Genomic DNA, 18,369 nt, shown 5'->3' on the forward strand with positions numbered 1-18,369 from the left:
CCACCACATGGAAACTCTGTGGCCGACATTTATCATTGTCTTTAGACTGTTTTTTGTTTCTACAAAAGGCAAAAAAAAGGCGCAAGCAGGGTATATTTGCGCCTTTTTTGCGCCTTTTGTTTTACACATTTCTGCTGATTTTGAGTTGTGATCCACTGATTTTGGCAAGACACATGATATGGAAGGGTTTTATGAACTGGCATAAAAAAGGCGCAAAGCCACTGAAAAGTCTCTAAAACTACACTTTAGCTTAGCTTTTTGGTGTACGTGAAGAGAGAAATTTCAGAAAATGTGACCTGCACAAAATGTATCAAATGCTATGTGACCCTTTAATAAATTTGGTGCTCCTACACATTACCAGCACACAAAAAAAAAGTGTAGAAAAATACTTCACTTACACCTACAATGATAAATGCCGGCCTATGACACTGAAAGAAACAGACAAATAATGTTTATTTCATTGAGGAGAGGAACCAGTGGCAGGCAACTCTAATAAGGGTTATTTTCAAGGATAGTATGGTATCGGGTGTTTTTAAATCCAATGGACCTGACCCTTTCTTCCTGCCAAAAGGCAGTAAAGATGCCTGGTGTCATAGACAATGGATTTTCAACTAAAATCAGTATGTACAGCTGACATTTAAATAATGTGTAGGACAAGTCTAACATGAACGAAAAGTGAAGGGAAGAAAAAGCAAGCAAATACCTTTCTAGTCACTGGGTGACCAATCCAATTCTCCATAGACTCTAAAATGGCTGACTATAGTGACTACTTCCTGCCTAAACTTACAATTCAAAGGGCATCATAGGAGAAGAAAAACCTCTACTCTAAGAATATTGGGAATAATAGGAAGAAATACAGCATGCTATATACATGGCTAGATTAAGCTACTATAATACTGCTATCATTTCAACCCAGAAAACTAAAGAATTGCCTTTGCTACAGCTAATGGCTTTTTGAGCAAAATAATCTGATCCATTAACCTTATGTGATGGCATGAAAACAAGATAGAAAAGTGTGGGCTATAATATATGTACTTCTCTCATACATGGCTTTACTCACATAAACTGTTCACAAAAAGGATGTATTGGAGAAGATTTTTTTCATAGAAAGCATCCACTTTAGTTCTTACAGCTGGTATCGTGTAGAATGGTTTTGATGCTTTGGCTGCTTTCATAGTTTAGTACAAACATAAGGGCTATTTCTACGGATGAAAGGTAAATCAACAGCACAAAGCCTTTAGAAGCCAGGGACACATATACACCATATGCAGCGATTTCTGGTGGTATTTTTAGCTTTGTTAAGCTAAAGCAAAGGCATTAAGGGTTGGGCAGCTTTGTTTCATAGCACAATATGTTATACAAATTATGGGTATTGAAATAATATATTTGAAAGGAATTGAACTTAAAGGGAAAAAAAAAAAAAAAAAAAAAATATATATATATATATATATATATATATATATATATACATATGTACTTATACAATTATAAATTTAAATACAGTTAGATATAAATTTTTGTCATTTTTTATTTTCTGATTGTAGATTTTTGTATTCTATTTTTTGTACATAATTGTGTTATGGCGAACTTGCCTGTGCTGCTGTTAATAGCATTAAATGATTAAATGGACACTGTGGCTTAAAAAAATACTTTTGCTATGTCATAGAGACATATCAAAAGTTTAGAACAGTGGAAAAAGCGGTAAAAGTGTGAGATTAGCATAAACTTTTGGTGCAAAAACAATAAATGTGGATGGCTTGTGCAAAACCCTGTCCATAAGTAATGAAGAAATCAGCATTCAGGCAGGGCATATCATGGATGTTCAAAACTGCATTTAGATTTTTTTTTTGCCGATGTACACTCCATACTCTTACCCCAACATGTATATCTCTTTACAGTATAGTAGAAATAGGAGACAAAAAAAGAAGAAACTGCACAGGCGCCTAGTGCATTATCCCAAGATAGCAATTAGATTAGAAAATATGGTTAATACTGTGCTCAACTTGAGCGCAATAAATCTGCGCATATCACCCCGATGCAAGGGGTACTCGTATCCCGGGAGTGCTGTAAGCCATAGGGAAGTGGAAGCCGGTGCAGGGCTCTCCACAGTGCATGCAGTCGGATAAGTGAAAAAATCCCTCTATATGCGCTGCTTCTCCCAAATGGATGACTCGAGTCAGAAGGTCGATCCTTGCAGGGGAGTTTTCTTGTTATCTCTGGTCTCGTGCTTGGTCTTTGTCTTTCTTTTCCTTCCTTTGCTCAAGTGTGTCCATGTAGTGTAGCCTACACTTCATGGACACACTTGTGCAAAGAAAGGAAAAGAAAGACAAACAAAGACCAAGCACGAGACCAGAGATAACAAGAAAACTCACCTGCAAGGATCGACCTTCTGACTCGAGTCATCCATTTGGGAGAAGCAGCGCCTATAGAGGGATTTTTTCACTTATCCGACTCTTTACAGTATAGAAAGAAAATTCACAGTTACACCAACATAAAGGGAAGCTATTATCACATTCATAGTCCCCTATGCCTTCTTTCGTTCCAACCTGCCTTAATTAAAAGATGTCTCCCAATACCGAAACACTGAGAGATCTATCAATCCATGCTTGTGGGCTGTGGAGAAGCCACCAGGGACTGCCCTGATGACATGTGGTTTAAAGTGTACCTTTATGTTACTCAGTACCTAATCCTGACATTGTAGATCTAATGTTATGCCTCTGACACCTATATTTACAACAACAATAAATACCTCTTTTCATTAGCACACAGTGTTAGAAATCCTCTCAGGGCAAGGGGACGTGTTCCTCCCTTATGGTGGTGGGAGGTGACTCTTGACTCATGGACAAGCTGATGCTGCTGCAGGACAAGTTAGTGTCCCAGTAGGTATGGAGACCCCTAGTTGTGGGATTTTCAGGAGCCATTTTCATGATTAAATATTCAAAATAGTATGAAAGATCTTTAATTTTCATTAGTAACAACATTTAAAAAGTTTTTAGATCTGACAGTGCCCATTTAAGCAGCATGAAAGTGGGGACACATCCCCTTTAACATGTTTAAATGAACACTAGAAGCCACAATACAACATTGGTATCTTACCCGACTAATATCCATTCCTGAGTCACAGCTTAGGGGCTGGGTTGAGGTTAACCCATTGAGACCTATGAGTGTTGAAATGATGCCTCTGTCATCAATTTTCCGAATCATGGTGCCATCAACAAAGTAAATATAGCCATGTGCATCCACAGTTATACCTGTTGGCCAAAAATCGAAATGATAGCTATAACATGGAAGAAAATTAAGAAATGCTTACAAAAATAATACATTCAAAACATTAACTGCTGTTAAAGAAGACCTATTACCTGGGTATGTCCTTTAACATCTGAATTTGATCCTTACCATCAAAAGGTATACTCCAATAGAAATAGGTACTTTTTTTTGTCCTTTCAGAGATTTATTGTATTATGAATAAATAGCTTATGTTAGGAAAATTGCTAACACTGCAGAATCTTTCAGAATGTATTTTACACAACATTTTTGAACTATTATTAGATATTACTAAGGTTATGATGCTTTACAGAATGTACACGGTCGTTAATTGAATAATTAATAAAATTCATCCCCTTTGTATATTTAAGTCTATAAAACCTAAAACAATAGCTTAAAGAGGTACTCCGCCCCTAGACATTTTATCCCCTATCCAAAGGATAGGGGATAAGATGTCAGATCGCTGTGGTCCCGCTGCTGGGACCCTGGGGATCGCCGCTGCGGCACAGTGCTATCATTACTGCACAGAGCAAGTTCGCTCTGTGCGTAATGACGGGCGATACAGGGGACGGAGCAGCGTGACGTCATGGCTCCGCCCCTTGTGACATCAAGGTCCGTCCCCTTAATGCAAGTCTATGGCAGGGGGCGTGGTGACTGCCACGCCCCCTCCCATAGACTTGTATTGAGGGGGGTGGGCCGTGACGTCACGAGGGGCGGAACCGTGATGTAACGATGCTCTGGCCCCTGTATTGCCTGTCATTACGTGCAGAGCAAACTCGCTCTGCGCAGTAATGATAGCGCAGTGCCGCAGCGGCGATCCCCGGGGTCCCCAGCAGCGGGACCGTGGGGATCTGACATCTTATCCCCTATCCTTTGGATAGGGGATAAGATGTCTGGGGGCGGAGTACCCCTTTAATGTCTAAATAATCTCTTAGGGGGACATTTCTCAAAGCATTTAGTCGATTTTTTTTTTGCTTAAAATTGTTGCAAAATTGTCGCACGTGCGCCTACGCTCTTTTTTCTGTGACTTTTTGATTGTGCAGTGTCCTAACCAAAAAATAAAAATCTTGCTTACCAAAGCAAAAAGTGATTTTTGACTTGCAGTGGTCATAGATTTATCAAGTGCGAAAGTCACAAAAAAGTTGCATCGCATGAAAAAAGCTACTAAATTTACTCCAGCTCAGACATGGAGCAGAAAAAGCCACTACCAAAGCAAAAAAAAAAAAGTGCTTAAGTGATTAAATTTATCAACAGGCTGAAAGCAGTTGATAAATAAGTCACACATAAGCAAAAAAATTTATAGAAAAAAATTGCTAAAAAAAAGGAATACATAAGCAAACCTTGATAAATATCCCCCTAAGTGTCTAAATATTTATTTAATGTGTAGTTATCGCAGAGTATATTTCTTATTTAACTCTTTGGGGTCTCATTTGTGCAGAGCTTTAACCCTGCATCAAGATAATGTTATACACATAATGGTTGGTATGAGCTGTGCCAAGTGATGATCTCAGATTTGGCTCTGTGGTATCTGTATCTGACAAAGGAATATCTGAATGGTATGGTAAAATGTGTTTTACAGGGAAACAAGTCTTCAGCAAATGATAATTTAAATTCAACTACATTTTTCCAATGTAAAGCTCTGTTTACAGTCATTTGAGCTTTCCACCAGAGACATAGAATACATTGAAATAATTTCCTTATGTACAATGTATAACTCTGAGGAAATGCTGCAACATATGCCACTGTGCAGTCATACAGTCATATACTGTATGCTCACAATACCTTCTCCTGCACACATGTCAAATGTAAAGTTATAATGTAATGTTTACAGTCGAAGGCCCCTTTCACACTGCGGTTGCTCCCCGTCAAGAATGGCCGTTAAAGTCTCTCTTTTTTTGTGTGACTTTAACGATCGTTCTTGAGATGGGGAGCAACGGGAAACAACGTGTCCCGACGGCTTCCATTTACTATTATGGGAGTCGTCGGGTGCTTTTGTTTTTTGATAGCAGGAGAAAAAGACAGCGCAAGGAGTATTTTTTCTCCCACTATTCTCCCAGGCTCCCCAGATGGCCATTACACTGAACCAAGAAACCATCAAAGCCATACAAATGTGTATATATATATATATATATATATATATATATATATATATGCTCCTCTATATGGCTGGTAATTGTACTATTGCAAATATTCACTTCTGGCTTTCATACAGTCATGGCCGTAAATGTTGGCACCCCTGAAATTTTTAGGAAAATTAAGTATTTCTCACAGAAAAGGATTGCAGTAAGGCTGGGTTCACACTACGTTTTCTCCCATACGGGAGCGCATACGGCAGGGGGGAGCTAAATCCTTGCGCTCCCGTATGCCTTCGTATGCGCTCCCGTATGTCATTCATTTCAATGAGCCGGCCGGAGTGAAACGTTCGGTCCGGTCGGCTCAACCACGGTTTGAGGTCCGGTCGTAAAAGCGCATACGGTGCAAAAATGAGCCGACCGGACCGAACGTTTCACTCCGGCCGGCTCATTGAAATGAATGACATACGGGAGCGCATAAGAAGGCATACGGGAGCGCGAGGTTTTAGCCCCCCCCTGCCGTATGCGCTCCCGTATGGGAGAAAACGTAGTGTGAACCCAGCCTAACACATGTTTTGCTATACACATGTTTATTCCCTTTGAGTGTATTGGAACTAAACCAAAAAAGGGAGGAAAAAAGCTAATTGGACATAATGTCACACCAAACTCCAAAAATGGGCTGGACAAAATTATTGGCACACTTAACTTAATATTTGGTTGCACACCCTTTGGAAAAAAACAACTGAAATCAGTTGCTTCCTATAACCATCAATAAGCTTCTTACACCTCTCAGCCGGAATGTTGGGCCACTCTTCCTTTGCAAACTGCTCCAGGTCTCTCTTATTGGAAGGGCACCTTTTTCCAAATTTCTGCGTGCTTTTTGACGTATGCTTGGGGTCATTGTTCTGCTGGAAAACCCAAGATCTCGGACACAAACCAAGCTTTCTGACACTGGGCTGTACAGTGCAACCCAAAATCCGTTGGTAATCCTGAGATTTCATGAAGCCTTGCACACATTCAAGGCACTGAATGCCAGAGGCAGCAAAATCAACCCCAAAACATCATTGAACCTCCACCATATTTCACTGTAGGTACTGTGTTCTTTTCTTTGTAGGCCTCATTCCATTTTTGGTAAACAGTAGAATGATGTGCTTTACCAAAAAGCTCTATCTTGGTCTCATCTGTCCACAAGATGTTTTCCCAGAAGGATTTTGGCTCACTCAAGTTCATTTTGGCAAAATGTAGTCTTGTTTTTTATGTCTCTGTGTCAGCAGTGGGGTCCTGCTGTGTCTCCTGCCATAGCATTTAATTTCATTTACATTTAGACAGATAGCTCTCACTGACACTGATGCTCCCTGAGCCTGCAGGACAGCTTGAGTATCTTTGGAACTTGTTTGGGGCTGCTTATCCACCATCCGGACTATCCTACATTGAAACCTTTCCTCAATTTTTTTCTTCCGTCCATGCCCAGGGAGATTAGCTACAGTGCCTTAGGTTGCAAACTTCTTGATAATGTTGCGCACTGTGGACAAAGGCAAATCTAGATCTCTGGAAATGGACTTGTAACCTTGAGATTGTTGATATTTTTCCACAATTTTGGTCCTCATGTCCTCAGACAGTTTTCTCCTCTTTCTGTTGTCCATGCTTAGTGTGCCACTCAATGCAAAGACTAGGTGAACTTATCCATCATTTTGAAAGGGTGCCAATAATTTTGTCCAGACCATTTTTGGAGTTTGGTATGACATTATGTCCAATTTGCTTTTTTTTCCTCCATTTTTTGCTTAGTTCCAATACACACAAAGGGGATAAAAATTTGTATAGAAAAACATGTGTCACTAATCCTTTTCTGTAAGAAATACTTAATTTTCTTGAAAAATTTCAGGGGTGCCAACATTTACAACCATGACTGTATCTGTATCCACTTTAGAAACAGGTTGGTTGAAAGCTCCTGTAAAGATCAATAGAAACAACGAAAAATCCATCAGAGGCTCAGTCCTGAAAAATGGGAGCAATACAGATTTATGTTACATTACATTCCTTATTATACATAATTCTATTGTTTGAAGAAACAGAGATATTCTTTATGGACTGTATTTATAAGGCTTATATTACATGTTCTGATAAAATGTTACATTACAGGTAGTTAAGATAAAATATTTTATTTTTGATACCAAATTAAATATTGGAAGGAAAAGCTGTGTGACAACTGCTGTCAGACATTACTTGGCATCATTATCCAACATCTGTCAATTCAAACACTGGAATTTCTGTCACTGAGTTTCAAACCAAAATTGAAAAAAAATTCCCATGACATGCCAACGTTTCAAAGTGATGGAAGCAATGACAGGGGAATAATTAGCTTCCCTTTTACTCAGGGCAAAGTCCAAAAAGGTGGTGGTTTAATACCTGCCTGAAAGATAATTTGCACTGTAATTTTTTTTTCTGTTTTCAGTTAAAAGTGTATTTAGGTATTCTTACATCATATAACTCTATATACCAGTGGGCCCCAAATGTCCTACCTTGAGAACTACATTTATCACTGAGAGATGGTCATGCGCCACAATCAGATAAAGAGGCACAAAAATATCTCGTCCTGGTGACTTGGGTATTTGGGGGGTGGGCTGGTTATTTCTGTGACTGGAGGAAAGTTGAGTTAGGAGCATGGAAAGTGAGGCACCTACTATGTTGGCAGCACAGACCTGTAGATATCTGGTCGAAATGGGGTCAGCAGAGACAGTGAGGTGCCTAGTTGCAAAGGAGAGCAGCAGGAGAACTGAGATAGTTGTTGGAGAAGACAGCAACAGAGAGTTCTACAAACTGCTCACTTCCATAGTTAGACTATCCAAGCCCACTACTCTAAGGTTGCAATAATGTCCCCTGGTCCAGGCCTCACTTTCCAATGACAAAGGTGGCTGCTATGGGTCTTCCAATGGACCCTCTACAATAAAAGCTGCTCCAGCCTTTCAGTCCACTGACACTCCTACAGTGAACAAACCCACACTGGCCTATATTTATTTCCACTTTCCCAATAAACAGACCCTAGGCCTACACATACTTTCAGACCAATCACAATCAAATTTTACTAAACAAATAGACTATTTACACTTGGTTCCTTGGTGCTAAAACAGATTTTTTTTTTACCTGTTCTACTCAGATCCTACCTTCAGCTTTGTGGCACAGCGCACCAAAGTCATAATGATTACATCCACATAAATCCTAAACTCTTCTTGGACTTACCCTAATGCTGGTTCATTCTCCTCCCTCAGTTATTGCACTACTGTCATCATTATGTTCATTGTTAACTTGGGTCCATTGGGTCCATCAAAGGAAATTATTCTGGTGACGAACCCTCCATTCATACAGAAAATCTGCATGCTTTCTTTTAATTGTGTCATGAATACTGTTGCTATCTTTGCCCAAATAAAAAACATAATTAATAAGGTAATTTTTTTAAATTCAGTTAATAAGAATTAGACCCTAGAGGTAAGTTATTGCTCCAAACCTAAAATTGAGTAGTTTGCCCTGGAGCTTCAGGTCTTATTATTTGGTTTGAGCCTGGGCCCACCAAGGATTTTCTGTGGACCAGTCATACCCTAATAATATTTACGACCCTTAGACATCATTTAACATTTATGTGCCCATGTAATCTGTTATTTAACTGATCATAACAGTAACATCATCTACCATATCTACCATTAGTCATAGAAATCTTTCTTAGAAAATTCACAGGCTAATGGTTGTCCTTGAGTGTCTGTTCTTTTTGTAAAGTTTTTACTGTGTAGGCAGTTTAAATTCTTGATTATTGTAACATTATTTTTTATGTAAAAAACTAAAAAAATAACTAAAACTGTATGCAAAACAGTAGATGTGACAAAACTGTTTCTTAAATTAACACTTTTTTTGTAAATTTTTTAAAAACTTTTAACATATCTTGGAGGATCTTAAAAAATGTGAGCAATTTAGGAATTTATTTGCACAAGCAAATCACTGGAGTTCCTGCATTCAGATAGAAAGTATCAGATTAAGTGGATTATTAATTGACATAACGGCATGTAGTTGAACCTTTCGTGAACTAAGTAATTACATTTTCCTTCCCATATATGTTTAGCTGTTCACTTTAATCTCCTGTGGCTAATGTGTTTGAAATGAACACTTTTTGTTATAGGAGAGTGACTTACGTGATTTCTCATGTATGTAAATTTCAACATCTACATATTCACATTATTTTAATATATTTCATTTATGAAAACAAATAACTGAATTTCCATTTATGGTAAAACAAAGGTGACAAAGATAAAACGTTAGCTGTACTTGAAATTGCTTGAGGGGCAGGTCAACTAGGTGGCGGCCTAGGACACCAATAATGGAGGGGTAGAGTTTGTACATTAAGGTGTACCTGTCACATAAAAATAAAAAAAACTTATGACATGCCTCAGAGATATGTCAACCATTTTGATCGGTCAGGATTTCAGCGACAAGACCCACACAATCAGGAGATTGAACAGGGGTAAACTCCCAGTAGCGCGCTTTACTCGCCAAGTCTCAGCAATCTACCATGCACTATATTAATATTTTCAATGTTCCTAAGCCAATAACACACTTCTCAAACTATTTACATCAAAGTAACTCCATTGCTTTGTTAATACACTCTGGTCACTGTTTAGAGCACAGAATAGGCACAGTTTGTGTACCCCCAGGACATGGCATGTATCTTCTGGGATACACATACCACTGTTTAAGAGTGCAGGGTATTGTTGAACATTTTAATAATGTAAACATTTTGGTAATGGTGCAACTATTCACTAAAATCTAGAAAAATTGAATGTAGTGATTCTGCAATATTATTATGAAATTGTAGTTATAGGGGCATGTCTTGTATACTTAAACGGGCACTGGCAGATACAAAAAAATTAGATATGTTGTAAAACCAATAGGTTTTGCAATTGCTTTCATTAGAAATTTTTCAGTATTTCATACTGAAAAAGCCAGTGAAACAACTGCCCCCCTGCCTTTTTGGACACATATTAGTTCTGTTGTGTCCAGGCATCATCACCTATGTCATGGACACACTTCCTTGATTGACAGCTGTGAGCGCAAGGCTCACAGCTGGAGGAAAAATCCTCCCATTGTCAGCTTGTGCCCCGCTACTGTCAGTGAGGACAAGCTAGGAGTTGTAGGTTTGCTAATGCTAGGGGAGATGTGAGCAGACAGCATACTGAGGGAGGGGGCGGAGACCTGCACAGTGAGGCCACGCCCCCTCCCTTTGAGAGGAATTCAGACTAGTGAGCTAAATTAAAAGTGTAAAAGTGTAAAGATTGTTGGTAGTATATTACTTTCAATGGAATTTTAAAGGTCTGTGATTCACATTCTGCTTTGCATTAACATCTGCTTATAGCTTTTTAGATGTTAAATTTTGTTATTACATCAAGCAGCATTTTCACCAATAAAGAATAAAAAGGGCACCTTATGGAACATTATCATAAAATGGGTGCGTAAGTTCAATAAGATTAGGCAATGATAAATATGCACGTCTATGAGACTGTGCGCATTATTCCCAGCTTTAAGCTACATTTACATACTGTTTTTTGGACTGTTCTTTGTAGCTAAAATTGCTGGAAAAAAAACCAACAACAAAAAAACGGACATGTAAACTAACCTAATGGCAATTAAAATATCTGCCCATTTTCCCTGTGTACTTATGGGCAATTATCCATTGACAACAATGATACAAATTATCATAGGAAAATCAACACCTTTAAATGCCATTTTTTGGTTTTACAGCTTAAAATTGGCAATACAATTTGCTAAGAAATTAGCCAATTTTACTGTGTATCATAATGGCCTTAGAAGTAGAGTGTAGTATGCATAAATAGAGCATAGGCTGTCTCCAAGTATGATGACCCCCCTAAAACATTAGATGATTGAACTCTTGGATACATTGCAGTGCTAGAAAAGATATTTGCATCAATGGTGGATACATTTAAGTGGACTGTTCAACCTTCTGATCTACATAGCAGCCAACTTGGGAGGGCAGACAGATGTTAATACATACTTTATTTATTATCTCCAAAATATATTGCATCTTGCTGTTATTATATACCCCTTTATTAGTCTGAAGAGATTGTGGGGTATGTTAGCATCTAAGTTTCAGTACTACAGGCCAAGCAACGTATACATGCTTGCCGCCAAGTAACATATACATTTTTTGCCACCCAGATGTACAGTTGGTGCGTTTAAGTATTTTCAGGGAAGGTCTGTTCAATGTTTCCATGTGCCATTCCTGCCAAGGATATCTTCCTGTCTTGAAGACACAGGTAGAATTGAAACTCTGCTGTACAAAGATCTAAATTGAAAATCTCTTCGTTGTGGTCTGCTCTCAGTCTTCGGGGAGATGAATTTTCAAAGATTACAAATAAAATAAAGAATTGTGGAAACACCCAATTACTAAGAATGCCATTTATTACATCTTATCTGAGCCATCCAATAATTCGATCTGCCTCCATGGTTGAAAGTTGGAAGACAAATTTGTTAACCTCTTCAGCTAACTGTAGTATGGAACAATACAAGCAAGTCTGTAAGCATATGCCTTAGTGGTAGATTTCCATACGTTATTGTAGAGTGATTCTAGGTGCATGGTGTTACAGGGACTTTAGTGTCACTCTGTCTTCCTTCATTTCTACAGTCGATATCTGCATTAAGTCTCCTCAAGGGTTTACATCTGCCTTCTGCCACCTGTTCAACATTTAAATTGTAATGTTTAAGCAGAGATTCTGGTGAGACAGCAGTTTACGTTAGCCACCAGGAGGCTTTTAATCACAAACAAAGCCTTGCAATACTATTTTTTTTTATTTATTTATTTCCTCAATTAAAACATGGAAGGGAATTAAATTTGAAAGAAAAAAAAAATCAATGGTACCTTGGAGCCAGATTCTGAATCCTAATTAGAATCCTAAATATGAGTGTAAAAGGATAAAAGGGGTTAAGAACTAACTCAGAGTATCTAAGTAATAATCAAATATCCCACTGCGCAAAATTGAGTAGCCCATGGAGCAGCATTACGCACTTCCAATTACTGCCTGTTGTCTGTCACACCCAGAATGCAAAATAAAGTTCAAAGTCAAAGTGAATCAAGTTAATTGATGCAAAGTTCTGGATGACTTGTAAAAACTCTGGAAATCTCAAACTTCTGATAACACGAGACCAATGTTTTAGGCTAACTGGAAAACTGTTTAACCCCTTAAGGACTCAGGGTTTTTCCGTTTTTGCACTTTCGTTTTTTCCTCCTTACCTTTTAAAAATCATAACCCTTTCAATTTTCCACCTAAAAATCCATATTATGGCTTATTTTTTGCGTCGCCAATTCTACTTTGCAGTGAGATTAGTCATTTTACCCAAAAATGCACGGCGAAACGGAAAAAAAATCATTGTGCGACAAAATAAAAAAAAACGCCATTTTGTAACTTTTGGGGGCTTCCGTTTCTACGCATTGCATATTTCGGTAAAAATGACACCTGATATTTATTCTGTAGGTCCATACGGTTAAAATGATACCCTACTTATATAGGTTTGATTTTGTCAAACTTCTGGATAAAATCATAACTACATGCAGGAAAATTTATACGTTTAAAAATGTCATCTTCTGACCCCTATAACTTTTTTATTTTTCCACGAACGGGGCGGTATGAGGACTCATTTTTTGCGCCGTGATCTGAAGTTTTTATCGGTATGATTTTTGTTTTGATCAGACTTTTTGCTCCCTTTTTATTAATTTTTTAATGTTATAAAAAGTGACCAAAATACGCTTTTTTGGACTTTGGAATTTTTTTGCGCGTACGCCATTGACCGTACGGCTTAATTAATGATATATTTTTATAGTTTGAACATTTACGCACACGGCGATACCACATATGTTTATTTATTTATTTCTTTACACTGTTTTATTTTTTTTATGGGAAAAGGGGGGTGATTCAAACTTTTATTAGGGAAGGGGTTAAATGACCTTTATTAACACTTATTAACACCTTTTTTTAATAGGGACCTATAACACTGCACACACTGATCTCTCATCCTGATCACAGGCGTGTATTAACACGCCTGTGATCAGCATTATCGGCGCTTGACTGCTCCTGCCTGGATCTCAGGCACGGAGCAGTCATTCGTCTATCGGACACCGAGGAGGCAGGTAAGAGCCCTCCCGGTGTCCGATCAGCTGTTCGGGACGCCGCGATTTCACCGCGGTGGTCCCGAACAGCCCGACTGAGCAGCCGGCTTACTTTCAGTTTCACTTTAGAAGCGGCGGTCAGCTTTGACCGCCGCTTCTAAAGGGTTAATACCGCACATCGCCGCGATCGGCGATGTGTGGTATTAGCCACGGGTCCCGTCCGTTGATTAGCGCCGGGACCGACGCGATATGATGCGGGATCGCGGCGCGATTCCGCTTCATATCGCGGGAGCCGGCGCAGGACGTAAATATACGTCCTGCGTCGTTAAGGGGTTAACAAGTGGTCTATGAAATAAATGTAATGGATGATGTTCTATATAATGAGTATCATTTATGTATTCATTCTGTTCCTTTTTCTGGTCTATTAATGGGATTTCCCGGGCGGAAATTGTTGATGACCTAACCTCAGGATAGGCAATCATTTGCTATGTTTTGGGATGCCGACAAAGACAACCCTGCTGATCAGCTTTTTAGGAGAGCTATGGTAGTTTTTGGAATACTGCAACTGCAGTTTTTGAGCCAAAGCCAGAAGTGTACTCAAGAGGAATAGGACATATAAAGGAATGACTGTCACTTCTCTTCCCTTATGGATCCACTTCTGACTTTGGCTCAAAAACTGCAGTGGCAGTATTCCAAAAACTGCCAGGAAAAAAACTAGTGGAAACTTAGCCTTACTCCCATTCAATTTCATAATCAGTAAACTGTGCACAGCTTTTGTCCCTGTGTAATGGGGGGTGCCGAACTACTGATCTGCAGGAAGGCCATGTGGTGGCACCCCTGTTGTTCAGCAATAATCTGCAAGTGTGCTAACACTTTTACTGAATAAACAATGCGATCCCTATATAAACAATAATCTTTATTTTGGCAGGGCAATTTTAGGCTGTAAAAGCAAGGGATTTATGCAAAGCCCACTCAAAAGGCGTGGTATGAAGAGTCCCTGGGCATATAGGGAGCATTCCAAGGCATTTATATGGACAAGGAATTAAATATCTTGCCATTTTTACATTATAAGAAGCTATCGCCCTCAATTATGGGACCCCATATGAATATTTGTCCATGGGATATGCCATAAATCATTAGGACCCAAAGCCACAGTTTATATTGAATGTCTTATTATCTAACTCAAAAATAAATGAATGCACATTCATTCTCTGCACTCCCGGCCATGTCACATGGAGAATCAAGGGTTGGTGGTTATCTGTCTTTCCACATAGATGCTAGTCCTAGAGATGGATTAAAGACCTTTATCAATCAGAGATATGTAAAGTATCCTAAAGAAATGCCCCCTAGTTATTGTGTGATAGACCCTGACATCACAGTTAGGGATGAGTAAATCGAATCTGACGAATCCAAATTCGTTACGAATTGCAGGAAAAATTTGAATCGTAAAGAAAGCTAATATCGCCACGTTTTGATGGCACAACTCGCTTAATTAAACTCCATTTAGTGCACTCCAGGTCAATCTAAAATGGTGGATCCACATGTGAGGACATTAGGCAAGGAATCCTGGGAAGGCGGAAACAAGGGGAGGCGGGATGACCCTGAAACACATGCAGCATGCAGCCTATCAGCAGCCAGCTACCCCTGTGATGTCACAGCCCTATATAATCGGCAGCCATCTTGCAGCCAATCACTTCAGACTTTTATTGCAGAGAGAGAGAGAGAGAGAGAGAGAGAGAGAGAGAGAGAGAGAGAGAGGACAGACAGCAATGTGTTTTGCACAGAAAAGCATTTTTACAGCAGCAATTCACCTCCTGGTCACATCGGCATTCTATTGCAAAGAGGGACAGGGAGCCATGTGTTGCACAGAAAAGCTTTTTTACAGCAGCGATTCACCTTAGCCCCTTAAGGACACATGACGTACTGGAACGTCATGTGTCCGCTCCCAATCTATAATGCGGGGGCCACGGCGTGGCCCCGCGTCATAGCGGGTTGGGCCCAGCCTCTAACAATGGCCGGGACTCGTGGCTAATAGCGCGCGGCATTGATCGCCGTTCCGCGCACTATTAACCCTTTAGACGTGGCGTTCAAAGTTGAACGCCGCGTCTAAAGTGAAACTGAAACCATGCCGGTTAGCTCAGTGGGCTGTTCGGGATAGCTGAAGCGAAATCGCGGCATCCTGAACAGCTTACAGGACAGCAGGAGGGTCCCTACCTGCCTCCTCGCTGTCCGATCGCCGAATGACTGCTCAGTGCCTGAGATCCAGGCATGAGCAGTCAAGCGGCAGAATCATCGATCACTGGTTTCCTATGAGAAACCAGTGATCAATGTGAAAGATCAGTGTGTGCAGGGTTACAGGTCCCTATGGGACCTATAACACTGCAAAAAAAAAGTGAATAAAAAGTGAATAAATATCATTTAACCCCTTCCCTATTAAAAGTTTGAATCACCCCCCCCCCCCTTTTCCATAAAAAAAACACAGTGTAAATAAAAATAAAAATAAACATATATGGTATCGCCGCGTTCGGAAATGTCCGAATTATAAAAATATATCTTTAATTAAACCATGCGGTCAATGGCGTGCGTGCAAAAAAATTCCAAAGTCCAAAATAGTGCATTTTTGGTCACTTTTTATATCATGAAAAAATGAATAAAAAGCGATCAATAAGTCCTATCAATGCAAAAATGGTACCGTTAAAAACTTCAAAAAATGAGCCCTCATACCGCCCCATACACGGAAAAATAAAAAAGTTATAGGGGTCAGAAATGACAATTTTAAACGTATTAATTTTCCTGCATGAAGTTATGATTTTTTCCAGAAGTACGACAAAATCAAACCTATATAAAAGGGGCATCATTTTAACCTTATGGACCTACAGAATAAATATCAGGTGTTATTTTTACCGAAAAATGTACTATGTAGAAACGGAAGCCCCCAAAAGTTACAAAACGGCGTTTTTTTTTTTTCAATTTTGTCTCACAATGATTTTTTTTTCCGTTTCACCGTAGATTTTTGGGCACAATGACTGACGTCATTACAAAGTAGAATTGGTGGCGCAAAAAATAAGCCATCATATGGATTTTTAGGTACAAAATTGAAAGAGTTATGATTTTTTAAAGGCAAGGAGCAAAAAACGAAAATGCAAAAACGGAAAAAAAACCCGGTCCTTAAGGGAGAGGACACATGACGTTCCAGTACGTCATGTGTCCTTAAGGGGTTAAAGGGGTACTCCAGTGAAAAACATTTTTTTTTTTTTAAATCAACTGGTGCCAGAAAGATAAACAGATTTGTAAATTATTTCTATTAAAAAATCTTAATCCTTCCTGTACTTATTAGCTGCTGAATACTACAGTGGAAATTCTTTTCTGTTTGAAACACAGAGCTGCCATCATGAGCACAGTACTCTCTGCTGACATCTCTGTCCATTTTAGGAACTGTCAGGAGTAAAAGGAAATCCCCATAGCAAACATATGCTGTTCTGGACAGTTCCTAAAATGGACAAAGATGTCAGCAGAGAGCACTGTGCTTGTGATGTCAGCAGACAGCTCTGTGTTTCAAAAAAGAAAAGAATTTCCGCTGCAGTATTCAGCAGCTAATAAGTACAGGAAGGATTAAGATTTTTTAATAGAAGTAATTTACAAATCTGTTTAACTTTCTGGCACCAGTTGATTTTTTTTAAAAAAAGGAAAGTTTTTCACCGGAGTATCCCTTTAACCCCTTAACGACCACGGACGTAAATGTACGTCCTGGTTTGGCGGGACTTCCCGTACCAGGACGTACATTTACGTCCTGTGTATGACCGCGAGCATCGGAAGGGTGCTTGCGTCATACACGGTAAGTATCAGCTAGCAGCCGGGGACCCGCCGGTAATGGACGACATCTGCGATCGCGCGGTCCGCCATTAACCCCTCTGATGCCGTGATCAATGCAGATCACGGCATCTGCGGCATTGCGGCACTTTGATTGGATGATCGGATCGCCCGCAGCGCTGCCGCGGGGACCCGATCATCCAGCATGACAGCCGGAGGTCCCCTTACCTAGCTCCGGCGGTCTCCCAGGGTCTTCTGCTCTGGTCTGCGATCGAGCAGACCAGAGCAGAAGATCACCGATAATACTGAGCAGTGCTGTGTCCTATGCATAGCACTGCACAGTATTAGCAATCAAAGGATTGCTATAGATAGTCCTCTATGGGGACATAAAAAGTGTAAAGAAAAAAGTTGAAAAATGTAAAAATAAAAAGTAAAAAAAAAATGAAAAATCCCCTCCCAAAATAAAACTGGAAATTGTCAGTTTTTCCCATTTTACCCCCAAAAGGCGTAATTTTTTTTTAAATAAACATATTTAGTATCGCCGCATGCGTAAATGTCCGAACTATCAAAATATAATGTTAATGATCCCGTACGGTGAATGGCGTAAACGTAAAAAATTAAAAAAGTCCACAAATCCTGCTTTTTTGTCACATTTTATTAAAAAAAAATAATACAAAATGATCTAAAAGTTTTATATATGCAAATGTGGTATCTAAAAAATGTACAGATGATGGTGCAAAAAATGAGCCCTCATACCACCCTATATACAGAAAAATGAAAAAGTTATAGGTGGTCAAAATAGGGCAATTTTAGATTACTGATTTTGTACAAAAAGTTTTTGATTTTTTTAAGCGGTACAAAAATATAAAAGTATCTAGCCATGGGTATCATTTTGATCATATTGACCCACAGAATAAAGAACACCTATTATTTTTACCGTAAAGTGTACAGTGTGAATACAAAACCCTCCAAAATGTGCAAAATGTTGGTTTTCATTTAAATTTCCTGCCTAAAAACTTTTTTGGGGTTCGCCGTATATTTTATGGTAAAATGAGAGGTTTC

The 18,369-nt window shown here is 39.2% G+C and overlaps 1 protein-coding gene across 3 annotated transcripts in view; it reads right to left on the minus strand.

Annotated features, from left to right (window-relative positions):
* The window catches only part of TENM1 (teneurin transmembrane protein 1), an 876,412-nt gene that overhangs the window by 149,740 nt on the left and 708,303 nt on the right, over window positions 1-18,369 (minus strand). For all 3 annotated transcript variants that reach the window (XM_056539239.1, XM_056539238.1, XM_056539237.1), the window contains one exon: window positions 3,097-3,251. In XM_056539239.1, coding sequence (XP_056395214.1) covers window positions 3,097-3,251 — 155 coding nt within the window. The remainder of the gene's footprint in view (window positions 1-3,096; window positions 3,252-18,369) is intronic.

Source organism: Hyla sarda, chromosome 9, assembly GCF_029499605.1.
Source record: "Hyla sarda isolate aHylSar1 chromosome 9, aHylSar1.hap1, whole genome shotgun sequence".
Lineage (NCBI taxonomy): Eukaryota > Metazoa > Chordata > Amphibia > Anura > Hylidae > Hyla > Hyla sarda.